This window comes from Amblyomma maculatum, chromosome 4 (genome assembly GCF_055883805.1).
Source record: "Amblyomma maculatum isolate TAMU_Amacu chromosome 4, ASM5588380v1, whole genome shotgun sequence".
Lineage (NCBI taxonomy): Eukaryota > Metazoa > Arthropoda > Arachnida > Ixodida > Ixodidae > Amblyomma > Amblyomma maculatum.
The window spans coordinates 23,798,912-23,826,273 of NC_139347.1; the positions used below are offsets into that span (position 1 = coordinate 23,798,912).

At 46.8% G+C, this 27,362-nt stretch overlaps 1 protein-coding gene across 3 annotated transcripts in view; it reads right to left on the reverse strand.

Annotated features, from left to right (window-relative positions):
• The window catches only part of LOC146190509 (uncharacterized), a 110,871-nt gene that overhangs the window by 55,492 nt on the left and 28,017 nt on the right, over positions 1 to 27,362 (reverse strand). For all 3 annotated transcript variants that reach the window (XM_084600913.1, XM_084600914.1, XM_084600912.1), the window contains exons 11-15: positions 16,222 to 16,298; positions 13,959 to 14,089; positions 7,622 to 7,682; positions 4,718 to 4,861; positions 4,286 to 4,450 (exon numbers count right to left, since the gene is read on the reverse strand). In XM_084600913.1, the coding sequence (XP_084457039.1) occupies positions 4,286 to 4,450; positions 4,718 to 4,861; positions 7,622 to 7,682; positions 13,959 to 14,089; positions 16,222 to 16,298 (578 nt within the window). The remainder of the gene's footprint in view (positions 1 to 4,285; positions 4,451 to 4,717; positions 4,862 to 7,621; positions 7,683 to 13,958; positions 14,090 to 16,221; positions 16,299 to 27,362) is intronic.

The following is a 27,362-nucleotide window of genomic DNA, read 5'->3' on the forward strand; positions in this document are numbered from 1 at the left end:
GCGTACTGCGGAGAAGCCTGAATGCCGAAATATATTTATTTAGCGATTGCGTCATGAATTTAAATGCTAGCGCAAGACGACTAGGCATTAATTAACCTTAGTCTTCACACATCCCGCTCCTTTAATTTAGTTGAGTTCGAAAATATCTTCATCATCATCATCATCATCAGCCTGATTATACCCACTGCAGGGCAAAGGCCTCTCCCATATTTCTCCACTTAACCCGGTTCTGTGCTAGCTGCATCCACTTGACCCCTGCGAACTTCTTAATCTCATCTGCCCACCTAACTTTCTGCCGCCCCCTGCTACGCTTTCCTTCCCATGGAATCCAGTTTGTTACCCTCAGCGACCATCGGTTATCCTCTCTTCGCACTACATGTCCTGCCAATGTCCATTTCTTCTTCTTAATTTCCACTAGAATGTCGGTAACTTGAGTTATTTCTCTGACCCACTCTGCACGCTTTCTATCTCTTAATGTTACCCCTATCATTTTTAGTTCCATAGCCCTCTGGGTTGTTCTCAACTTAAGTAGAACTCTCTTGGTTAGCCTCCACGTTTCAGCCCCATAGGTGAGTACAGGCAAGATGCAACTGTTGTATACTTTCCTCTTGAGCGATACCGGTAAGCTGCTAGTCATAATCTGCGAGTGCTTGCCAAATGCGCTCCATCCCAATCTTATTCTGCTTGTTATTTCCTTTTCATGGTCCGGATCTGCAGTTACTACCTGTCCTAAGTAGACATATTCGCCTACTACTTCCAGTATTTCGCTACCTAATGTAAACTGCTGTGCCTTCCCGAGGCTGTTGAACATTACCTTAGTCTTCTGCAAAATATCTTCAGTTTCCCTTTAATATCCCCCTGCCGCCACGTTTTTTTGGTTTCGCCCCCTTCGACGTGCGGGCAGTGCGAAGTCTTTTTGCAGCATTGTATTGTGCTCAGCGCTTAATCGCAAGATGAGCCCGCACAAAGGGAGGAGGTGATGCTCTGTGGCACATTGCAGCTACGTGGACTCAACCGTTAGTGTCTTATTACACCGCTTCCTGGCTGACTAACCGGTAAGCAGATCTGGAGGTTGCACACAGACTCAATGTATGCTCTAATGCTCCTGTGTTAAGTACGCTTGTTGATGCTAAAGCTGTCTGGACTGGTGCAACCTTGAAATTGTCTTGAAAACTGTTGTATTCTTTCTGCCGAAGAATTTAAATGTGAAGAGTAATCGCAGTGCTCTATGCTCCACATGTGTCTTGATGCACCTAGTTTCATGACATTTTTATTTCAATTGCAGCTGTCATAGCTTTATTTTCTGTACATGCATGTTTCGGTGATGTTTTGTGGCAGGCACTTCAAGCTTTTTCCATGCCTCGGCTGTGATCATTGAGATGATTAGCCCGCTTAAACAGAGCAACAGTTCGTGCCATCTATGACATGCATTTTATTGTTGTGCTTTATTGCTGTAATTGCTTACTTGATGCAATAGACCATGCACGTGAAAACCATAATTGTTCACTTGGTACAAGTTGTTGCGAACTGGTCACGACTGCCCGGTTGCACCAGTGTTTAGGGACAGAACATGGCCAAACTACTTGCATGACTTGCAGCAGTATTTGAATTATGAATTTGCATGCTTGGTCCATGTTTAGAACTGCTGCTGCCTTTCTATGCAGCTACCTTTGCCAACCACTTTCATTGTGCTGGAGCAACTGCTTATAAACAAGGGCGTAAACAACAAAAACTCAACTTCTTTTAGATGGTAAAGGTTGGCGCGTGCTGAAAGGCAACAACCTTTAAAAGATGCAGATTAGTCAATGCAACGCTGCGTTTTTTTTTTAAAACTTCTTTATAATTCGCACCAAAGTTGGTTGGTTGGTTGGTTGGTTTGTGTGGTTTAACGTCCCAAAGCAACTCGGGCTATGAGAGACGCCGTAGTGGAGGACTCCGGAAATTTCGACCACCTGGGGTTCTTTAATGTGCACTGACATCGCACAGCACATGGGCACCTTGCTTTTCGCCTCCATCGAAAAGCGGCCGCCGAGGCCGGGAAAGTGAATGTATGCGTGATGCCATTTGAAGTCATGGCCCCCCAATTTTCATTGGTCGCTGGAGCCTATGAGACCCCATGTTTTGTATGTATGGGCATCTAAGGAGCCTTCACTACCATAGTAGTACATGTACCTTGTAACTTTTAAGTAGCCTCATGGTGATATATGTAGATATGTTCCCTGATCCAGGAGTGGAGAAGCAGTCTGGAGCATTTTGGAGCAGCTCAGGGAGCAGTAATAATGTAATTTTGTTTGGAGGAGTTCTGAAGCAACAAAGGAGAGTTTTGGAGAAAACGTGTTTTGGAGCAAGTTTCTTTGACCAATCAATCGCCTTTGATAATTGCACTTTTCTACAACTGGCATTCAAAATCGCCACATCGGTTTCCTTTTCATCATCATCAGCCTGACTATACCCACTGCAGGGTTAAGGCATATTCCTTCAATTAACCTGGCCCTGTGCTAGCTGCATCCACTTGACCCCTGCGAACTTCTTAGCCTCATCCGCTCAGCTAACTTTCTGCCGCCCCCTGCTACGCTTTCCTTCCCTTGGAATCCAGTTTGTTACCCTAAGCGACCATCGGTTATCCTCTCTTCGCGCTACATGTCCTGCCCATGTCCATTTCTTTTTCTTAATTTCCGCTAGAATGTCGGTAAACTTGAGTTATTTCTCTGACCCACTCTGCACGCATCCTCTCTTAATGTTGCCTCTACCATTTTTCGTTCCATAGCCCTCTGGATTGTCCTCAACTTAAGAACTTTTTTGGTTAGCCTCCACGTTTCAACCCCATAGGTAAGATGCAACTGTTGTATGCTTTCCGCTTGAGCGTTACCAGTAGGCTGCTAGTCAATCTGAGAGTGCTTGCCAAATGCGCTCCATCCCAATCTTATTTTTCTTGTTATTTCCTTTTCACGGTCCGGATTTGCGGTTACTACTTGTCCTAAGTAGACATATTCGCCTAATACTTCCAGTGCTTCGCTACCTAACGTAAACCGCTGTTCCTTCCCGAGGTTGTTGAATATTACCTTAGTCTTCTGCATATTCGTAAGCATATGTGGTGAGCTCCAATGTCAGTCTGTTTCGTCTCACTTGTTTACATGTCTTGTCTCACAAAGAATGGCCTCTCGTGCTCATTTGGGTGTGTCAATGCCCGATTCCTCTTGCTTCCAGATTCCATCGCGGAGTGTCGGTGCTTTGTCGCTGATTGCAGATAACAGGATGCCGTGTCACCGTGCGTTTATCTCTCCCTTTCTTCATTTTTAGGACAGCATGACGCTCGAACTTAAATTTTCCGCGTTTTACACCGTGGTCGTGACGACGGAACGTCGCTAAGCTGGCTAGGCCTATCTATGAGACCTTTTCAAAATGGCGCCAGGCCGCAAGCAGCCGACGCCGGTAGCTAACCAAAAGTGGCCATTTGGGTCACATGCTTTTGGACCCAATAGCGCGCGTCTTTCGCGCAATTTTGTCCCTTTGTTTTCCGCTTTGGGTGTTCGCTCACGGACACCAATTGTGACATGAGAATCGCCTGAATCACGCTCTTTCGAACTAGACCAAAATGATGCCGATGGAGCGGCCAATCAAAACTCGACGAGATTTGACCTCAATTTAAAGGGCCAAGAATTCAGATTCGCAACTTTGGAACATTGTCACGTTCGAAATAGGTGACATTTTTCAACCAAAATTTGCAGATAATTGTGGAAACGTCTCAGGACTGCGAAAATGAAGAAATTTATTTTCAGATAAGTAGAGGTAGTACTAAACTTGACAGAACAAGTAAAAACAAAAGTATCAGTCATTTTCGAAAACATTCCGCATTTTTCGATCCGCATCTCCCCTTAACCACTAACATCAAAGAAAACCAAAATAAAACATGATGCCCCTTTTTTCCCTCCTCACTAGGGGCAGAAGACCGGCTGTGATGACACCTCACCGCGCTCTGTCCCAGCCGCGTGGCCTGTGCGTGCCCACAAAGTCCAGTTGACGTCAATGGAAAGAATGTGCAGCAAATAGTCTCGCCAAATGGTTGCGAGCACTCCTTAAAGATAATCTGCACATTACAGCGTACATTAACGTTGGTTCGAATACTGCTCACAACGATTGAATGCACAGGTTTATTGCCTCAGACCATTACTATAAATATCCTTCAGAGTACCATGCTAACCAAACCAGTATATCTCCTCAGAAAAGGGTGGTGTCCTTGCCAATGACCTGATCACATGGTGAAGCCACACCCCTATCCACTCACCTTCAGTCCTCCGTCGTGAAGCGCAATGGGCTCCACCCGCACCCACTTTCCTTCATGAAAGGTGGCATACATCGCGCCCTCACCCACTTGGAGGCCATCAGGTATGACTCCCAACCCTTCACTGTAGAAGGCAGCCATGTCGTTAACCATCTGGTTGTACTCCTCCTGTAATAAAACACTCTTGTGACGCAAATTTTCCAGTCATTAATCGCATCGCGCATTGTAAGGGCATTATACAACTCCAAGGCCACCAGGTTCATTCACAGGTACCAGCAACACACATGTGCACCATTAGTAGTCAGAAGCTCAATTTAATCTCATGGTCCTTTAATTTAATTTAGGCACAACCAACCCACAAAGCGGTCACTTCGGTCCTTTTTGCCCGATTTAAGTTGTTCAATGCCACATAACAAAATTCTAAGCCACACTTACATCGTACGCCAGAAAGCGAAAATACATGTCTTTAGTGTTCTTGGCATAGGTCACGATCACGTCGATATATTCGATGAAAGTCTCAGGTTCTCCCATGGAGTTGCTTGCAGAGCTGCTCTGGTCACCCGCAAAGCCATTGCCATTCTGCAGACACATTAATAGATAGTAATGTCACCATGCACCAGTAGCACACAGGGCAAACAACATGCAGTGGCCAGACTGCCACTATTTCGGTTAGCTCACACTAAAAGTCACAGTAACATGTTATCACCATTAGCAAACAAATAATTCGACAAGCTCAGCTTCACTAGCAACCACCATTGAAATGCCCGTTCGTTAAGACCTATGCTTGCCACGACTTTAGCTGAGCCAGCCTGACCAGGAAGTAAGAAAGCATGACTTGCAATGCAGGAAATGAAAACTGCAGAGCAATACCGTATTTAGTCGAATCTAACGCGCCCTCGATTGTAACGCGCACCCGTTTTTCGTGACCCCCACCCCCGGAAAAAAAAAAAGCTCCGATTGTAACGCGCACCCGTTCTCCGCAAAAAAGAGTACCGCGCACCTAACGCTTTCATACAGCAATACAACTTCGTCTCGTTTGGAAAAGCAAAGATTTAATTTCGGTGCACTAAAAAACACACACACAAAAGGAAACGGCTTATCTTGCCAAGATTGTCACTATGCCGGCACAAGGTTCACTCGTCGTCGCTGTCAGACAACTCCTTGTCACTGCTGACGGACCAAAGCATCTCATCCTCGGTGCCGTCCATGGCATTCGATATGCCACATTTTTTAAAGGCCTTGATGACCATGGCAGACGGTATCGTGCACCACGCATCTTTCGCCCATCCAGTGAACTCTTGCAGCGAGGCACGCTTCATTCTGTTGCTGGGAGTGAATTCATGGCAGCCACTCACAAGCCATTCGGTGTAGAGCGCCCGAATCCTATCTTTCACTGGCTTGTTCAAGCAAACATCGAGCGGCTGGAGCTGCGATGTCATGCCACCTGGTATCACGACAAGGTCGGTGTTGCACGCAGCGAGCTTGTCCTTGATGCGTTGGTCGAGATGGCACTTGAAAGCGTCGAGCACAAGCATCGCACGCAGGCCCAAACTGCCGCCGGGTCTCTTGCGCCAGACGTTATCGATCCAGTCGGCGACCAAGTCCGTTGTCATCCAACCTTTTTCATTGGCACGCACAATCACGCCACTCGGAAACACGATTCCTTTCGGGAGCGTCTTGCGCCTGAATATGAGATACGGGGGCAGCTTGTGTCCATCCGCGGTGCAACAAAGCATTGCGGTGACGCGTGTTTTTTCGTGGCCGGAAGACAACACGCGCACTTGCTTCGCCCCCTTCTTTTCAACGGTTGTGGTGGCAGGCATGTCAAAGTACAGCGGTGTCTGATCGGCATTTCCAATCTGGCCGAGGTGGTAGCCGTACTTGCGGCGCAAACTTAGAACGAACCGCTGAAAACTGTGCAGCTTTTCTTCGTACTCTTCAGGTAACTTCTGGCATATCCCTGTCCGCCTTCGAAGAGAAAAGCCTTTTCTCTTCATAAAATTAGACAGCCAGCACCTGCTCGCTTTAAAGTCGCTCCGCGTTAGCCCTGTTTGTAGGGCTAGCTGCATCGCCCGGACTTTGAGCAGGTCCGTCGTCACTGGCCGCTGCGCCGCTCGCTGCTCTAGAACATATTCTGCGAGCCGCTCTTCTATTTCGGTGAACCGGCCCTGCTTCGGTCCACTGAAACCTTTTCGTGTAGCCTTGCTGCCGAAAATCTTTTCCTTCTGCTTGCGCTAGTCCCGCACGCATGTCTCCGGAACTCCGAATGCGCGTGATGCGGCCCGATTTCCGTCCGTCTCTGCACACACGATGACTTTCCTTTTAAATGCGGCATCATGATGAACTCGACGAATCTTCGGCACGTCCATACTGGTCGGTCAATCGCAGAAAACGGGTAGGCTAACCAAAGCACATGTACCAAAGCACACGAAGGACGCTACTGCAGCTAGGCATAGACAGCTAGACCAGCTAGTAGGCTCGAAGTGCATACCAGGCGGCCATTTTGAAATGCCGATGGCGATATGATGTCGGAGATTTAGGGTCGTACTCGATTCTAACGCGCACCCAATTTTTGGACACGATATATCGGAAAAAAGGTGCGCGTTAGATTCGAGTAAATACGGTAAGACTGAAATGGTTCTAGTGGCAGATCCTATTTTCCAACAAACTGCAAAGAAGCTACAGAAGAGAAACAGCTACTATTTGTCAACCTGTCCTCATGTCTCCCTTATTGGACGAAACTGTTGAACTCTGCCAACCTTTAAGGGGGAGGTGGGGATGGAAGGTGAAATTTTTTTAGTTTTTAGAGTAGAGCAATAAAGTTTGTCAGCCCTTTTTGAAAAGTTCACTGAGTGAATAAATATAAAGTTTCGCTAACAGAGCTCACATAGTTTTGAAAACAAATTTTTATATGCATCGTTGTTATACCAAACTTGCCGAAAGCCTGGCATGACAAAAAAAACAAGGTAGGAGCCTGCAGTTGCTTTAAAATTCAGCCATAAAAACAGTTCATGCAGTAACATTCCCCAAACCTTTTTATCAGCTTGACTTTTTTTTTTTTTTTTTTTACACAGAAGATTACAAAATGCTTGCATACAGATCCTTACACCTTATAGCAATTGCCCTTCAGTAGATAATTGTACAGGCTTCCCGCAAACTTCAGACACCAAGGTTATTGTAACTACTCAACGAATTTATGTAGAAAGAAACTAACAACATATTTGGAATTAGCGCAGAAATTTACATACATAGTGCCAGTTTCATACTGACAGCATAAATATTATATTCAGAAAATTTTGTTCAAAAACCAGGTCCCCCCTTAAGGCTCTTAGTGAATACCTGAGTGGCGAGAGAGTGCTCAGTGTTGTCCAATGGGTAGAGTATGCAGTGGGGCTGCCCTCTGGATAGGGAAAACAAAAGAAGTCATGAGCCAAGAACCACCTTTCTCCACACACACATGTAACACAAAATCTCCATGACCGAAACTCTAGAAACTCGAAACCTCAAAAAATTTGAACAATTTCTGCAGCCCCATTTTCCTAATGCCAACTTGAAACACCACTGCCTGTGCTCATTAGTTTCGTACCTTGCTTAGTTTAAACAGTTTTCTAAAGTCCCAGTGACTTTGCATTGACAAGGTTTTTCCTGCATATGCCCAACAGTGCGTGATAAACACAACAAGGTGCCAAGAGGGAGGGGTAAAAAAAAAAATTCCAAAGCTTTTTGTCCTCCAGAGACAAATACAGTAGAACCTAATTGATGCATTCCCGATTCGTAAGGTTTCCCGTTTTATGCACTCAAAAATCACAGGCAGAACAAAATCTCCCATACAGCTACACTATTTCTATCTCGATTAACACTTTCCCAGATAACACGATTTCCCGGTTACAATCTTCGAAATTTCGACAAACTATGGTCATACACTTCGCGATCAAGTGGACATGTGCTAACGAGCGCTCGTGACATAAACTGATCAGTGGCGCTCTCTCACCACAGTTGCTCTCCTGCAGTGCCCACATGCAAAGGGGCGAAGCATCAAAAGCCAACAAGCCAACATACGAGGTGCCCGTTCCCGTGGAAACATGACATCAGGTGCATAGTAATAAACATTTTGATAATGACAACTATTCCGACTTCTTTCTGCTAGGCTCATAACTTAATCTCTGATGCCCAATTTGGTTTGAGAAAGAATAAATCTACAGAGCTAGTCTTACTACATCTAAAAGAACATACTTTGCAGAGCTTTGAAAAGAGGGAAGTTGTACTGGGCATATTTATCGACTTTACACAGGCTTTTGACTAAGTTAATCATAGCCGGCTTCTAAAAAAGCTGGAGAAGTAAGTTTTCTGGCACCTGTTAACTCTTTGCTTACCTCTTACCTTGCATACCGCACGCACAGTATATTACTGTAAAACGCTTTCAATCTTCAATTACAGACAAATGCTGGTGTCCCTCAAGGAGACATTTTGCCACTGCTTTTTAACTTGTATGTTAATGATACTCTGGATTCATCTAACGATGCCCAGTTTATACTATATGCTAATGATGTTACACCACTTTGTTCATTTCACTCTATGAAAAAGGTAGCACAGCAAGCAGATGCTGCATTGAATGCTTTGCTGTCCTGGCCTATTATCAATAATTTAGAAATAAATACAAGCAAATCAAAAACCGTTTTATTTAAAGCTCTCTAAACGACAGTTTATCTAGAACCATACGGATCGTTAGTCGACATCTTTACTCAGTCCCTATTAAAGTAAAATCATTGTTGTACACATCTTTATTTATGTCGCATATAAACTATGCCCATTTGGTGTGGGGAACAACCACTGCAATTAATAAACAAAGTATTTTTTCTCTGCACAAGCGTGCCTTGCGGTCAATTTACAATCTGGAGTTTAGGGCTCACAGAGGTCTCTTGTTCAAAAAACATGACATTAAAAGGTGTCAAAATATTTCAGTTATACGAGGTGACACTAATGGAGCGGAACGTAAAAGAAACCTTAAGAAATCTTCATAACCTTAGTAAGCTTACTAATCTCAAATGCAACGTGCAGGTCTACCGAAGTTGCAAGCCTGAACTCTGGTACGTCCCGACAAGTAGAATTGATTTTGATTTTGGTTTGCAAAGCATATCAAACATATTACCACGCCTTTTGAACAAAATTCACGCACAAGATGTTGACATATCCCGGTTACCGTTGAAACACGTGAAAAAATTAATTTCCCGGCAAATACAGTAAAAGCTCGTTAATTCGAGCTTCATGAGAAAAAAGTTCGAAATATCCAATGTTTTAATTATCGAATGGCCTCGAAAAATTTGACGAGAATCATTTGTATTACGGTAAATTATTTGCGCAACGAACTCGCTCGTGTAATGAACCCACTCAGCCCCAATTTGTGCCTAAAAACCTGAAAAAAATTTTTTAAAAAGGTGTGTTATCGCGCCGTCATACACTAAACACCACCGCCACACATATCCAGAAGGACATGTCCATCCACACCACATAACTTGTGTCCAAGAATAACAATGTGACAAGGTGGTGATATTTGCTTGTCCAGCGTGGTATGAGTTACTGGGCAAAGCAGAGGTGTGCGGTAACAAGACAGTGAGAATTTGTGACTGTCATGTTTGGACGAGGTATATGGTCTGCGAGGAAGAAAGTGCCACTATCCCCCTGATAAAGAAGAGGAAGAAGAGAAGAAGAGGAAGATGAGACTGGTCAATACCATGTTTGGACGATGTTAAGGTCTGCGAGGAAGAGAGTGCCATTATCCCCTTGGCAAAGAAGAGGAAGATGAGAAGAAGAGGAAGATGAATTGTGCCTGAGTGTAGAAGAGGAGGCGTGGTGAAGAGGAAGTGTTTTCAAATTCTAATTACAGTTGGTAGTGTGCGCGTGTGTTGTGTATCTTCTCTTGTGTTTGTGTTTTTTGCGCCACATATCTGAATACGATGCAGCACCAACTAGCCCCTCAAGCCGTTATTTTGAAAAAAAAGTATGTTCGCCCTAGGAAGCTCACCAAAAACCCCAGCTTTTTCGAGTTGTTTTTCGCACTCGCATTGTACACTATGAAAATCCTTTTTCCAGTTTTAGCTGTCCAGAGACTACACCTCACATTGCATGCAAGAGTGTGTAGTACCTCCTTAAGGAGAAACCCGGGTGTTTGAAGACGAAAAATAGTAAAAAAATCGTTTTTTTTTTTCAAGTACTTTTAACACAATCTACGAGCTCTAAAGAAGTTACTGCTGAAATAATAATGTATTCTGATGCGTATTTATCAAGATATTAGCGTATAAAGTCAGTAACGGGACCGTTCTGGGTCATAAAAATGCCCCCGGAATCTCGAATTTCAACGTCGCGCACTGCACTAACGGCTCCACGCAGTGCGTCCATTTTGGTCTCGTTTGAAAGCTGCGCTCTTCTACAGTCAGTTTCTAGTGGGAGAATATTTTCCGACCAGCAACCATGTCAGTAAGCGCCTTCAAAAAAATAGTAAAAAAATGCACAGCATTGGTGCTTTCGCGTCACATGGAGCGAACGCAGGCTCCCGATTGGATGTTGGAAGCGTTGTCTGCCAGACAAAAGCGCGTCAGTCGCCATCTTGTCACGTCGCTCGCATAGCTGCCGATTGGTACGCAACACGACTTTCTTATTCTTGCTGCTATGGCTGGTGGACATAGAAAGTTCCGGACCGTGCACCGTTTCGGTAAGAAATGAAAAGGGCGGCCTCGAAAGTGCGACGAGCCAGCGGCCTCAACGAATGCCCGAGCCCGCGTACCTGCGGCAGATGCGGACACATGTGCCACGACCACCGTGCCTGTTGACATCTCACAAACGGTGTGCGTTGACACGGTATGTCGTTCTCGCGACGAGATAGCAGCCACCGCGGCCGATGAAGTGGAACAAACGGTGTGCGTTGACACAGTGTTTCGTTCGCGCGACAAGGTTGCAGCAGCTGAACGCCGGGCAAACAAGGAACAGCGCCAGTTGTCGTCAATGTCTGCAACTCGCCGAAAGCACTCGCTTTTGCCTTCGTCCTCAGCTGAAGCTCCGTGCGACGCGACCAACGAAACTGAGTTCATTGTGCTGAGTCTGGCGGAGGTGAACGATCTGCTTCAACAGCACGTGCAGTGCAAAGTGTGTGGCAGCCCACACACATAAAGGTTTTGCCAGTAATAATGTACAAATTATACAAAACTTGGGCAGAATGTTGATTAATTAAACAGTTAAAATCTTGAAATCTATTACAGATAGGCAAAAATTGATTGCATATTTGTTTTTAGGATGCCAAATTACACTAGCCACAAAAGTTTCATCTCTCTAAGTTAAATATTAACAAAATTTGGTCAAAGACCAGGGTCTCCCCTTAAGGGGGCACGCGGGCTTTGAATGTCGAAAAATCTCGAAAAAGTCTGCTTTTCAAAAAGTACATATCTAGGCTGTATATGTTATAAACTATCTTTCCTATATACGCCTAATTCATTGTGGAACTGCTTTAAATTAAATATACAACTGGGCGCGGCAGCCCCAGAGTCGCGAGCGAACGGCAAAAGTACTCTCGCTTGTGATTGGGGGCCTCACAGGGATTGTTAAGCTTCCCGCGTCTCGAATTCGGGCTGTGATTGGACAAAGCGCGCGCTCCGTGAGAACGAGGGGGATCGCGCGACTGCTATTGGCTGCTGCGTGCGCTGACGCGGTGGCCCCTCCCAGGCGCGTCGTCTGCTCCGGCTGCCTACTGAGCTGGCGTTCTTTGTGCGCTCGCTGAATCGCTTCACGTTTCACCATTTTGAGATCGCTGTGATCATCGCTCGTTACGAATTCTGGTGGCGTGTTTTGAACAGTTATGTGCCCTTTGTGGATTAATGCACGGTCGGCCACGACGCACGCTAAGAAGTTCAAAACACTGCATACGTCGTCGTTCTGTGAATGCCGTCCGAATCGCGAAGGGCATTGCCAACGGGCGCAGAGACTCTTCTATTAGTGCTGCTTCTGCTACATCACTACTAGACCGACTGCGCTGCCACTTCCAACTGCGTATCTTTCGCGTCAACGTAAGGAGCCGGCATTTGAAGCGTGCCTGCTGTACCGACCATATCAACCTCGGCGATCTCGGCCTCCCGTATCGCGTCTGTCATCGGCTCATCGCAAGCAATAACGCGTCGTCAGCGTCGTTTGCTGTTCGCATGAGAATGCACTTTCCGAGGGAATCGGGGAGGTGGAGGCACAACGTGCTGCAGTGAAAAACAAACTTTAGACTTGAAAACGCTGTTTTAAACTTCAAGGGCCATTTTCTCAGAATGAATTTTTTTCATGGTATGGTTGCTTATTCCCGCAGTATTTCTGGAACTGCTAATCGGATTCCCACCTGTTTTTTTTTTATTCTGTGTCTGAATAAATTTCCGAGGGCAAGACAAGCTCATTTTTTCAAATTATTGAGTCTGGAGTCTGGAAAATTATAATAAACAATCAAAATTAGGCTAATGCAAGTCCAATTAGTGGCACTAGCCTCAATGCACTGCTAAAATTTTTCGTCAGGGAATTTAAAAAAAACGGCTCCGTCTTTCTTGCCCTGTGGTACCTATTCAGGAACCTTCATAATGAATTTCATAGTGCCAACACATTTTGCAAGTTCACCAGGCATGGTACAAGGAACCCATGTGAACCATTCTGATATACTTCTCTAACTTGAGTACCAATGTGCGCAGCTCCATGAAACTTTGCAGGTATTCAAATGGCTGTGCCATGAGTCTACCCTGAAAATTTCATTCAATTATCTCAAGAAACAACAAAGTTGGTATTCAAAGGTAGCCTCCCCCCTTAATGATCCATTTGGAATGCCACTTTCCTGAAAATACCTCAGCATTCCTGCTAAGACAAACCTCTCCCAGCCAAAGCACACACACACAAAGAAAGAACAAAGAATGCTATAACACAAACATCAAATGAATTCTAGGGGGCACTTTGGATCACTAAACTGCGATGAGGTGAAAGCCTCTATCACGTGGTGGTCCGAAGCCCTCCACTACGGCACCTTTTTCCCCGTTTTCACTCCCACCTTTGCAATGACGAGATAGTGTAAGCTGCCAGCGAACATATGAAGTCCCATTTTAACCCACTGTATGAATGTGCCTGCGCGGCCTAGGGATGTGAATGCAAGGGCTTTGGCAGGTGATTGTGATGTCACCCTCCCATATGAAAGGAGAGACCCAAGTTAACAGCTCCTGCCAAACGCAATAACGTAATGCAGGAAGCCCTACCACCAGTTAGTGCTCAGCCATGTCTGCTGCCAGCTACCGCCTCCCACTTCTTCCAGCCTTTGGACGTAACGAACGGACAGTCACCACAAGAATGAGCACTTAAAGGCTTTCACCTTAAAGCGTCAGCTTCATTAGCTGCTATCAGCAACTCTGAAAAGGAAGCTTATTAAACACACTCTATCAAAATCATCAACCAGAGTTCTGTGTCGTGCATCTGGGCACCTCACCAAACATGTAGCAATACAATGCTTGCTACGCATTTTGCCTGCATGCTTTTCAGTAAGCTTCTTACTCTCCAATGCTATTTAAGTCAGACAGTTCTCTCGTTTCTAAACTACAGCAGTATTCAGCTGGAGCCTGACAATGGCAACGACAGGCAGCAGCCGCCTATCTCGCCACCACCACCAAACACGTACCTCTCAATGCGGATGAGCCCCGACTTGACCACATGCTCAAACCAGCATGTGGGCAGCTGCTCCCCAAAGGTCATCTCATAGCAAGGTGCTATGCCTTCTTTGAGAATCCCTGTGGGCTTTGCAATGACCAGCTGCAGACAGAATTATACAGTCATCAGTCATACGTTGGGGCAGGCAGAAAGCACATATAGCAATGCTCACTGTGGACGAAGAAGGAGATGAAAGGAGGAAGAAAGGATTTGCAATAACATAGAACACAGATCCTTTCAACCAGCTGTAAATTTACCAGTATCAACACAGGGGTATAAAGCTGCATCTTACTGGTACCCACCTATAGGGAAAGAAAACTGGAAACTGGTCATAACGCTACCTATCATTTTCCTTTCCATAGCTAGCCACATTAAGAAGGGACACCCCTCTTAGAATCGTTTCTTTTCTATTTGCCAAATTTGCACCAGATTCGCACCATTTGTGCGCTTTCTCGTGCTCATTCCAAACCTGAAAACTTTAACTCATACAGGTATTTTTTTAGTAAGGAAAGCTTGTTTTTTGTTTGGAGGAAGCATGGCTAGTGATACCTCTTTACACGACCGGCTTAACCAGAATGCTTAACCGAGGTTACCGAACTTAACCACGGTTAACTGCCAATCACTGTTAGCTGTGCTTACACAGCTCACCACCGTTCTCGGTTACGGCCGCCACTGTTTCATTGTGGAACATTAGCCAATTTATTAGGTCATTCTAGTATGCAGTCGTGTTTTAGCCTATATAGCTAGGTCGTTTTATCGCAGATTTTGAGTATTTGTTTGCCTTGAAGGGTTCTAGGGGCGATATATATGGACTTTGTGGCAAGTTTTTGCCAGTATTTGAGAAGGGTACTTATATGTTTAGTATATAGCCTTTCTCACAAAGAACAAAGCCTCACAACGATTCCATTTATATTGCCATAGCTGCAATGTAGCATAAGTTAAGGTTTGTTTCAAATTGCAAATGCATTTTTCTCAGTGCTGTTTCTGGACACTGCACTTAGCCTTACTGGGCTTTTTCTCTACATTCTCTTTGAGTGACAATGGCAAACCTATAATCACTGCAGTCATACTGAAAAGACGAGGGTGTGATTCAATATTTACATCACTCTATTGAGATGTTGGGAAAGTTTGAGGGTTACCGGAGAAGGGGTAGGCAGCGAACGCAATGGTTAGATGGCATCCTCAAGGCACTGCAGATGAAGTTATGTGATGTTAGGAAGATAGTGAGAGACCGGAAAGCGTGGCGTGATATGGTCCATAGGGTCACGAAGAGTCGGACACGACTGAACGACTGAACTGAACTGAATTGAGATTTTGCAAATTACCATTAAAATAATATTGCATGTCCAAAATTTTGCCGATTTCCTAATGGCATAGATTATCTTGGCCATGGGTAATGGTGACTGCTTCAGTTTTAGTTGACATATTCAAAATCCAAAGACAGTTTTGGAAATGGGAAGAGCATGTCATTTTCGGTGACAAATATCACAGTGAGTCTACTGATCGTTCAAATAATATGTAGTCAAACTTCAAATGCCACTTTCTCGGTTTCATATTTTTGGTTGATCTCTACAGTCTTACGCAGGGTTTTGATAACTTCTTTTCAGTTCACACAAATAACTTTGGTACCATTTTCTTCAGAGAGAAATGAGGTACTCAATGACATTTTTAATTTTTTAGTTTAGACAATGGATAAATATCAATTTGAGATTAGCTTAATGAGGTCCAGTATCAAATAATGAAGCTTTTTACTCTCTACATAATATGTGAGGATGACGTGCCTTTAGAGGAAAACGAAGGCTGTCATCGGGTATGGGAAGTATTTGGCTATCAATCCATGTAATTAAAAGCAACGAAATGCAATGAGAAAATTCATTAAAGCTGCGTAAGAAATTCACGAATTATGCTCTGGACTTTGTTAGATAACTTTTAATCTAAGACCACCAGCTCAATTGTGATTACATTTTTGAAATCAGGAGAGATAGCTACATGTGTGCAAAGTTTCGTGCAATTCTAGCCATAACTAAAAAAGTCAGTTTTAAGACCCTTGTCCCCCCTTAATTCAGAGACTGAGCCCGCACAACAGCTTTAGAACATGCCTCACAAGTGCATGTAGAACGGAAAGCCTCCCGCAAGTCACGCCAGCTTCAGAGCAGGCCTCACCCTTAATCCAACCACAAAGTCCGGTACTGGAAATGCAGGATGACAAAAGACAAGTTAGCAGCCTCACTTACATTCACTATGTTGTTCACCAAGGCGGTCACCTCTTCCAGAGTCGAGGCTGGTGTGACTGGGAGGGCTGGTGCAGCAGCTGCGCACGGCATGGAAGCAAATGACTACATGATACCAGCCAATTACATTGTGCAGCAACAGAAATCAGAGCCGCCCCCATGAGATGGAAATTTCTGCTTCACTTCACTTATCGTCAGTAATTGCCATCTGCCTTTACCGGTTGCTAACGCATCAAAACCACCAAGAGTACCACATCTACCGTATAAACCGTATTATAGGTCGAGTGGGAATATAGGTCGACCCCTTACTGCGAAGTAAAAAAAAATAATAATAATAAAGCAAGAAAAAAAGAAAAGTGTATTTGTTTAGATCGGCTGTGTCCCTGCATTACCGGAGCTATGATCTCCTTCCAAACTTTCAGCAGCATCGTCGGAATACTACTCTTTGCTGCTCGCTGCCTCCCAGTGTGTGTCATCTAGTTCCATCAAGCTTGTGTTGATTACGCAGCATTTGTTGAAAAGGTTGCAGCACCACACGCTCTTTTCTAAAATGCCGAACTGTCGCTGAGAGAGTGGCCATGTTGCCGTTCGCTTCAGCCAACATAGCTTCTTCTAGAAAGCCACTGTAAACTGCCTCCACATGCCATTATTAGTTGCTAAAGAGGCATTTTATATACTCTCATAGGTCGAACGAATGAACGCATGCGAAAATAAATGTGCTTGGGGCGGAAAAAAAAAATGCCAGCAACTGCAGGGCATCGATACAATTTTGGCTGTTCGTTCACAAGCAGGCACGACACTTGTTGCCAGATTGTGCCTCAAATTCTGCTAAAGACCGCTATACAAGACGAGGGGAGACTTTAGCTTGCTTTTTTGGAGAAAAAATCTCGACCTATATTTCGGTTTATACAGTACTTGCAATAAGCCCACCAACATTAATGACACTCCCACTTTTGTCAATGAGAATTAACTTTAACGCCATTCTTCTAGCCGTTGATGGCACAGACTTGGACAGAGTGCCAAGATGCTGTGCACCGATAACAGCAAGTTTACCTTTTGAGAAGACAACACCAGAGTAGAAATCGCCACTCAGAAGAAACTCTGCTATAAGAGTCCTGTTTATATAAATTTTGGGGCATGATATGTGCGAAATTCTTCGACTGGAGAACTGTGCTCGCTGCGAGCAGTAGGCTGTGGCCCCGTGGCCGTAAGTGAATCCCCTTGGCCATAAACAAAGTACACGAATGCATTGCATATCATGTTTGCTTCGGCGATACTGCCGCGGAACCTTAAAAACTGTATTTGTTGTTTTTTTAACAGCCGCCGCCATACGGCCTTATCACTCTAATTCTGGATCGCGTATCAGTTCTGTATTCTTTGTTAATGCTCGATGTCGCGAGTCACACCTTTATCAATTTCGTTGTAGCGCAAGATGCACTGAGGTCTGTCCCGAAGATTCCGGCCACTCGTGTGTCTTTCTACAATGTTCCAGCTTGTGCTGTTAGCTTTTTGCGACGTTATCTAGATTGTTCTGAGCAGCCTTTAAATTGAGCATTGACGAGTGTGACGGGCATTCGTTGTTCGACGACCTACGACCACGTTTGTTGCTATCGCCGCCGCCGAGTTGCTTAGTTCTTTTGCGAGCGCAAATCATCCCGAATAAAGTTATTTCGGTACCATCACGCCTGTGTCTTCTTTTGCCGTGGTAGGCCTTGTCACCACTATGTGACAATACTAATTTTGTCGAGACCCTGCAATTTTCTTAGAACAGAGACTGTCTATTGCACTTATGCATGGCAACATGGCAAGGTAAAAGAAATCCTTCGCACCAACGCGACAGGAGGAAAAGGACTCTGCAGTAGCAGACTTTGCTAGATTAAAAAATCTGTCGAAGTAACTGCACAAACTGCTGCAACAGCAAACACTGAATGCGATCAGGCATAGCTTATTTAGCATTTGATTAATGTGGCTTTGATAGGCTCCCAAGCTGATGAATATGCTGGTGCTCACAATGCAGCTGCAAATTCCAAGGAGGCTGGTTTTGAAGAACCATTCATGAGTAGGCAGGGGCAGCAACTTTTTGGAAGATATAGGGTAGATAGTGGTCATACCAGTCGGAAGCTCAGTCAAAAATCTGATGTCCCAAGAAATCCGAAGGGTATTGGCAGGTATGAAATTATGCAAGCAAAATACTCTTAAAAGGGTCATGACACCAATTTTGAAATAAAAAATGTTTATTGCATATTTCCGCGTGCCTCTCGGAACCAAGAAAAAAAAGAGGAAGAAACAGTGTGTAGGACTGATCCGTTCAGTCTGGTGGAGGTGCTAGGTGGAATTCTCTTTCGCTGAGTTCCACCCCTCAAGGGCAACCGAGAGTCACCACGGATTTGACACCGGTCCACCGCAGTACCAGCCGCCACCCCCGAGGTCAGTCGCCAGAGCTCGGGCCTTTGTCCTGGACGCCTGTGACCACCATACATATATCGAACACGAACAGTGAGGCTAACGGAGAGGGTTCACCCCAGTTCGTCATCCTCCAGTCTCGAGTGCCATCGTCCTTTCATGGTGAGCTTTAAGAGTATGCTGAGGACTGGCTACACCAATTCGAACGGGTCGCCAACTACAATGGCTGGGATGAGCAAAGGAAGCTGCACAATGTGTATTTTGCTCTCGAAGACTCTGCGCGGACGTGGTTCGTCAACCACGAAACGACGCTACAATTATGGGACTTCTTTCGTCACAAGCTGTTGCCAACCTACACCGCCAACGACCGAAGGGAGCGTGCGGAGTCGGCACTGCGATCTCGCTGCCAAGCCCCGAATGAAAGAGTTGGAATGTACTACAAGGACATGATCCGCCTTTTTAGGCGTGCTGATCCAAATATGTCTGAGGAGACGAAAGTGCGCCACCTAATGCGCGGGGTGAAATAAGAATTATTTGCTGGCCTTGTGCGCAATCCACCCGGCACGACGTCAGATTTTCTAGCAGAGACCACCACGATGGAACAAACACTTCAAAACAGGGCACAGTACTATAACCATGACGTGTTCGCCATATCACCGGCCGTCTATGTTCCGGCTTCAGTGGTTCTGATGACGCCTTAAGGAAGCTTGTTCGATCCGTGGTCAGAGAAGAGCTTAGACACATTCAGCTACAGGATCTAATGTCGTCATCGAGGCTTCCGTCACTCGCGGAGGTCGTTCGTGAGAAAATTAGGCAAGTCCTCCCGGAGCCGTCTGTGCCTGCTGTGCAGCCACCCCCACCAAGTGTGCCTGTATGCAACCGTGCTTCAGCAGAATACCCTGTGCAATTCTCCAAGAGTGAACACCACTGTGCCGCATTAAAACCAGCACCATAGTGGGTATGACTCTCCTAGAGCCAGAGTAGGCACCCCTACACTTGAACCAAGCCCGCGTCGTCCTCCTCTTCTAGCCAAGGCACGGCTTCGAAAGACTGACGTCTGGCGTGCCACTGACCAGCGGCCCCTTTGTTACTACTGTGGCGAGGCCAGTCACACGTTGAGGCTCTGTCCGTACCGCCGCGCCGGACTTTGTGGCTTTCATCCGAGTGCGTGATGTCCTCGGAATGGTGAACGACCACCCGAAATCGAGGAGTACCTGTCGGCGCATACGCATGACCCAGACGTCCCACAATACAGGTCCCGCGTCATTACCTCTTCCTGTTATCGTTCCCCAAGTCCACACCCCTCTACATACCGCACTGGCCGCTAGCCGAGCCGCCGCTCCCAGAGCCGTCGGGAAAACTAGGAACAGTGACCTGCGGCGGTGAGGCCGCTGACGAGCGAACTGCCGAATATCCACCCCGTTTACTACAAGATAACGGCTATCAGACGGAGTCATGTAACGATGAACCTGAGTGCGCAGCTTCGGACATACCGGTTTCTATCGACGATTTTCTCATTACCGCGTGACAGTTGAATCCCGCTATAACGAAATTCACGGTGCACGAAAAAAAATTCGTTCTCGCGGAACTTCGTTATCGCAAAAATTTGACGTGAAACGCAGAAAGAATTGCCCAAGCAGCAGCAAAGGCGTTTAATGCCAAAAATCTATAAGCTTGGTTTGCTTACGCTTCACGGCGAGCAACGCCGTCACGCGATTTTCGCACTCGGTCAGCAAACCCATTGCAACATCGTCGTCTCGGACAGCAACGAAATTCCTGATGACATCAAAAGCGTCCATCACCTGTACGGCGGTTGCCGCAGCCAGCGCTTCCTGTACGTCGTCGTCTTCTTCATTGGAAGAGTCCTTATCATTCCGGGCAGCTTTTATGATCTGCTCATCACTCACATCTTCGTGAACAACAACACAAGCGTCAGCGCCGATGTATTCGTCGAGCTCGAGATTAGGCGGCACGGTTCCTATTTCTCCCAGCGTTTTCCAGGCGGCCGCGATCCCCGGAGCCGGTGACGCCTCTTCGTCGTCGTCTGTAACGCCTGGTGTTAGGCCAGCAGAGTGTACGGGTCGACCTTCGGCAAATCCGGCGTGCCTGAAACAGTTCACAATTACTGAGCGCCCCAGTGTGCTCCAGGCAGCAGACATAATCTGCAGTGCCACGTACAAGTCCACCTTCGTGTCTCGGCCGGTTTCAGTGTTAAAAAGCAGCCGCTGAATTAACCTCCCGCGGTAAGCGCGCTTCAGGCTAAGAATCACGCCCTGATCGAGAGGCTGTAAGACAGACGTGCAATTGGGAGGGAAAAACCTCAGCTCCGTGTTAGTGAGCTTGACTTCGTCGGAGTGATGCGCTGAACAATTGTCCAAAAGCAAGCAAACTTTACGGCCCTGCCGCTTCATGTCGCGGTCGAATGCCATCATCCACTCGGTGAAAATAGCGCGGGTCATCCATGACTTGTTGTTCGCCTTGTACTGCACAGGTAGGCTACGAGTTCCCTTAAAACAGCGCGGCTTGGCACTTTTGCCTATGACTAACGGCGGACGCTTGTCCGAGCCATCCATGTTTGTGCAAAGCAGCACTGTGATGCGCTTTTTGCTGTGTTTGCCGCCGTGACAGCGCTGCCCCTTGAAGTCGAGCGTCCTAGCCGGCAACATCTCGTAGAATAGCCCGGTCTCGTCGGCGTTGTAAATGTCTGCAGGCGCGAAGTTGCTTAAAATTCCGGCCATGTTACTCGCCTTCCAAGCAGCTGCTCCGTCCACGTCTGCTGACATTGACTCGCCGCACAACACTTTTCCAACGATGTTATGGCGGGCCTTGAAACGGTTTAGCCAGCCAATGCTGGCTTTAAAATCATCAATGCCAAGTAGGCATGCATAGTTCAAGGCTTTCTGCTGGACGATGCTTCCGGACAGGGGGACGTTGCTGGCTCGTGCTTCCACAAACCACGCATGCACTGCTTTGTCCAACTCTTCATGGAGGGGCCGCGTCACCTTTTTGTGCTTCGAGGATGTGCCTGAAGCAAGTGCCATTCTCACGCTGTCCTTATTGCCTAGAATCGTTGACAGCGAACTTGCAGGAATTCCGAAGTCTTCAGCAATTGCCGCTTTCTTCCTTCCACTTTCTGCTTGGGCGATTATTTGAGCTTTTTGCTCAAGGGAAAGAGTTTTGCGTTTTTTCACTTGCGTTGCCATCGTGTCCTGCGGATGAAAACTCGTCGTTGTCGAAGAGAAAGGCAGCGAGTGAACAACGCGACCACGACACAAAGCCAAAATGGCGGAACTGCAATCACGTGATTTCATGCTTAATGTGGCTTTGGATTTGACTTGGACTTCTCGCCAATAAAACTAGTTTCGGTTTCGATTTTGAACGCGAAAATTTCGTTGAAGCGGAAACGCTCTGCAAAAATGGTTCGTTGTGCAGAGAAATTTAGGCCATTAATTCTTATAGGATACTCGCGGGGAATAAAAAATTATTCGTTGTAGCGGAAATTTCGTTGTGGCGGTATTCGTTGTGGCGGGATTCAACTGTAGTTGATACGGGGGCGGCTATTCAGTTATGAGCAGTGGGTTAGCCAGGAAATTGAAGAAGTTTTAACCGAGTGGACTGGGCCTCAGATTCGCACAGGCAGGGGGACACCTTGATGCGTTGCGAGAGTTGCAATTGACGCATTTGTTTATGTTGGCGACTTCGTTGTTCTTGCCCACTGTTCGCGAGACGCCATACTCTGCTTGGACTTCTTACAGGCTAACGGTGCGATAGTTAATTTGCAAGAATCACATGTGATGTTTTCGCCGAGCCAAGCCATTGCGAGATCTAGCGTCGACCGTTCACCAACCGCCTTACGTATTACAGCTGCTGATGTTACGGTCCCGCCAAGGTGCAGCATTATGGTCATGGTAGAAAGCGACTCACCATTCGACCACGACGTACTGGCGGAGAGGAACGTGAGCCTGCTTCTTGATAAAGGGGTCTGCGCTGCAAGAGGACTTGTTCGCTTGCGGGATGGTTGTGCGAAGCTCTGGATTACGAATTTCGGGACCGAGTTTCTGCTAAAGGAATGACCATCGCGTATGTGGCCGACTTTATTGAGCCAGCGAACATCTGTACTCTGGCACCCCCATCGCCAGCCGGATGAACCCGACATCTTATCAACAGTGGACATCAATCCTAATCTGTCGGTGGTTGAGCGGCGGCGACTCCTAGAGCTCCTTCGGGATTTTGCTGGATGCTTTGCAACGTCTTCGAAAGTTGGGCGCATCCCAGTAGCCAAACACCGCATTATGGTTGACGCGGAGACCAAGCCGATTTCCCAACCCCCATACCGCAAGTCTTCAACGAAACGTGAGGCTACAGTTGAATCCCGCTATAACGAAATTCACGGTGCACGAAAAAAAATTCGTTCTCGCGGAACTTCGTTATCGCAAAAATTTGACGTGAAACGCAGAAATAATTGCCCAAGCAGCAGCAAAGGCGTTTAATGCCAAAAATCTGTAAGCTTTGTTTGCTTACGCTTCACGGCGAGCAACGCCGTCACGCGATTTTCGCACTCGGTCAGCAAACCCATTGCAACATCGTCGTCTCGGACAGCAACGAAATTCCTGATGACATCAAAAGCGTCCATCACCTGTACGGCGGTTGCCGCAGCCGGCGCTTCCTGTACGTCGTCGTCTTCTTCATCGGAAGAGTCCTTATCATTCCGGGCAGCTTTTATGATCTGCTCATCACTCACATCTTCGTGAACAACACAAGCGTCAGCGCCGATGTATTCGTCGAGCTCGAGATTAGGCGGCACGGTTCCTATTTCTCCCAGCGTTTTCCAGGCGGCCGCGATCCCCGGAGCCGGTGACGCCTCTTCGTCGTCGTCTGTAACGCCTGGTGTTAGGCCAGCAGAGTGTACGGGTCGACCTTCGGCAAATCCGGCGTGCCTGAAACAGTTCACAATTACTGAGCGCCCCAGTGTGCTCCAGGCAGCAGACATAATCTGCAGTGCCACGTACAAGTCCACCTTCGTGTCTCGGCCGGTTTCAGTGTTAAAAAGCAGCCGCTGAATTAACCTCCCGCGGTAAGCGCGCTTCAGGCTAAGAATCACGCCCTGATCGAGAGGCTGTAAGACAGACGTGCAATTGGGAGGGAAAAACCTCAGCTCCGTGTTAGTGAGCTTGACTTCGTCGGAGTGATGCGCTGAACAATTGTCCAAAAGCAAGCAAACTTTACGGCCCTGCCGCTTCATGTCGCGGTCGAATGCCATCATCCACTCGGTGAAAATAGCGCGGGTCATCCATGACTTGTTGTTCGCCTTGTACTGCACAGGTAGGCTACGAGTTCCCTTAAAACAGCGCGGCTTGGCACTTTTGCCTATGACTAACGGCGGACGCTTGTCCGAGCCATCCATGTTTGTGCAAAGCAGCACTGTGATGCGCTTTTTGCTGTGTTTGCCGCCGTGACAGCGCTGCCCCTTGAAGTCGAGCGTCCTAGCCGGCAACATCTCGTAGAATAGCCCGGTCTCGTCGGCGTTGTAAATGTCTGCAGGCGCGAAGTTGCTTAAAATTCCGGCCATGTTACTCGCCTTCCAAGCAGCTGCTCCGTCCACGTCTGCTGACATTGACTCGCCGCACAACACTTTTCCAACGATGTTATGGCGGGCCTTGAAACGGTTTAGCCAGCCAATGCTGGCTTTAAAATCATCAATGCCAAGTAGGCATGCATAGTTCAAGGCTTTCTGCTGGACGATGCTTCCGGACAGGGGGACGTTGCTGGCTCGTGCTTCCACAAACCACGCATGCACTGCTTTGTCCAACTCTTCATGGAGGGGCCGCGTCACCTTTTTGTGCTTCGAGGATGTGCCTGAAGCAAGTGCCATTCTCACGCTGTCCTTATTGCCTAGAATCGTTGACAGCGAACTTGCAGGAATTCCGAAGTCTTCAGCAATTGCCGCTTTCTTCCTTCCGCTTTCTGCTTGGGCGATTATTTGAGCTTTTTGCTCAAGGGAAAGAGTTTTGCGTTTTTTCACTTGCGTTGCCATCGTGTCCTGCGGATGAAAACTCGTCGTTGTCGAAGAGAAAGGCAGCGAGTGAACAACGCGACCACGACACAAAGCCAAAATGGCGGAACTGCAATCACGTGATTTCATGCTTAATGTGGCTTTGGATTTGACTTGGACTTCTCGCCAATAAAACTAGTTTCGGTTTCGATTTTGAACGCGAAAATTTCGTTGAAGCGGAAACGCTCTGCAAAAATGGTTCGTTGTGCAGAGAAATTTAGGCCATTAATTCTTATAGGATACTCGCGGGGAATAAAAAATTATTCGTTGTCGCGGAAATTTCGTTGTGGCGGGATTCAACTGTATTCGAAGCCCAGTGCAAAAATGCTTACCGACGACGTGGTGCAGCCGTCTACCAGCCCCTGGGCTTCGCCTGTAGTGCTGGTGAAGAAAAAAGGCAATACCATGTGTTTCTGCGTCGATTATCTTAAGTTAAATCAGGTAACGTAACTGGACGTATACCCGCTCCCGCGTATCGACGACCATGGGACCGGTTACGCAATGCCAAATATTTCTCGTCACTTGAACTGAAGAATGGCTACTGGCAGACACAAGTGGACGAAAGGGACAGAGAGAAAACAGCGTTCGTCACCCCCGACGGCCTTTATGAATTTAAAGTGCTTCCTTTCGATCTCTGTTCTACGCCACCAACCTTCCAGCGAATGATGGACACCGTTCTCTCTGAACTGAAGTGGCAAGTGTGCCTAGTGTACCTAGACGACGTCGTCATTTTCAAGTCTAGTTTTGAGGAGCACAATCGACCAGCTGCGAATAGTACTACAGGCGCTGCGTTCAGCCCAACTGACGATAAAACCGCAGAAATGCCATTTCGGATTCCAGAAGCTCTGCTTTCTTGGCCATGTTATTAGTGCTGAAGGCGTGAAACCAGATCCCGACAAGACTGCTGCTGTGGAAAACTTCCCGCGCCCTTTGTGCCTATCGTCGAGAATTTTTCAGCGATTGCCGAGCCTATTACGCTTCTTACCCGAGACAATGTTCCTTTTGCATGGCAAGAAGATCAAGAGGATGCCTTCAACGAGTTATGCCGGCGACTGCAGGCCACCCCGACACTTCCCCATTTTGATGAAAATGCTGCTACGAATATTCATACCGATGCCAGTAATTTTGGACTCGGTGCCGTTCTGATTCAGTGGCAAAATGGCACTGAGAAAGTTATCGCTTACACCAGTCGCTCTTTCAAAAGCAAAGGCAAACTACTCAACCACGGAAAAGGAATGCCTTGCGGCAGTTTGGGCAATAACTAAATTTCGACCTTATCTTTACTGGCGCCCTTTTAGGGCTGTGAGTGACCACCATTCATTATGCTGGCTAGCCAACCTCAAAGACCCCGTCCAGAGGGGTCTTTGTCAGATCCGGTGTCAAATCTGTGGTGACTCTCGGTTGCCCTTGAGGGGTGAAACTCTGCAAAAGGGAATCGTACCCGGCTGCTCCACCAGAAAATGTAACAAGTAGAAGGCGGCAACCCCTGAACGGATCAGTCTCACACACTCAGCTTCATCCCCTCGGTTCCGAGATGCACGCGGCAATATTACTCCTAATGTGGCAAGCAACTAAACCTAAATGTTTCAGCTCCATCGGAGCTGCAGATATTTTTTAAAATAGTATTTCCGCTTCTTCGTTAAAAGCTTGCTGACAACATAGGCTGACGCCGCGTCATCTACTGCACGCTCTGTGCACGGGCAGCGTCAGTCACACGAAGCCGATGTGGCAAACCAAGCAGCAATCATGCCGCTAACCCCAGTTACCCCAAACTAAGCTTTCTTTATCTCTGTTAGCACTTTTAACCTAAGTAATAGCAGCGTCTGTGGGAAGGATTCAGGAGCACGTTGTTGCCAGAGTACAAAGGGCGCATCAGCTGGCCCACTCGAGAACAATGTACACACTGTACCCTGAAACAAGTCTCAAAAGTAATAATATGTGAATGAAGTGCTGTCTGACGGCGCCCTCATACAATCTTAGAGTGCCACCTGACAGCGCAGCAGCATAGCGTATAGACCCTTTACAAAGAGCAGTTCTGCTGCCTCCAACAGATGGCGCCACACCACTAGGACAGTCATTTCTGGCCTTCAAAACACATCGGTGGGCAGTGCGGAAAGCTGCAGCGCAGCTTGTGTAAGAATGCTAATTGACTTTTTAACACTCCTGCTTTAGTACAGGTGTCCTCTGTCTTGCCGAAGCAATTCACGGGGAAGTAGAGCTTGTAACTGTGGCTTATTAGTGGAACAAAACAAAAACGTTTCTACATATTGTTATATATGTCCTGAATATTGAAGAAAACGATGATCAACAAGAGAGACAGAAGGAAGATGAAGCTGCATCAACAGTGGTTAGTGCTAAGAGAAGGCTGGTGCTCGCCGGAACATTCCCAAGTGATCAGGAGGGTGTTGGCAGGTATGGAATTATGCCAATATGACCTATGACCTCCACTATGAACACTATGACCTCTGAGGCAGCCCCTACCACAGCGGAAACATTGGCTCAGCCCGTCATACTCACGAAAATCAGTCACTTTCCCATCTTTAATGGCGAAGACAAGCCAGACGTCGACGATTGGCTGGATGAGTACGAGCGTTGCAATAGGAATAACCACTGGGACGCAACTATTATGCTGGCTAACATTTTCTATTTGGCGGGGACACCCTGCACATGGTTCCAAAATCACGAACAA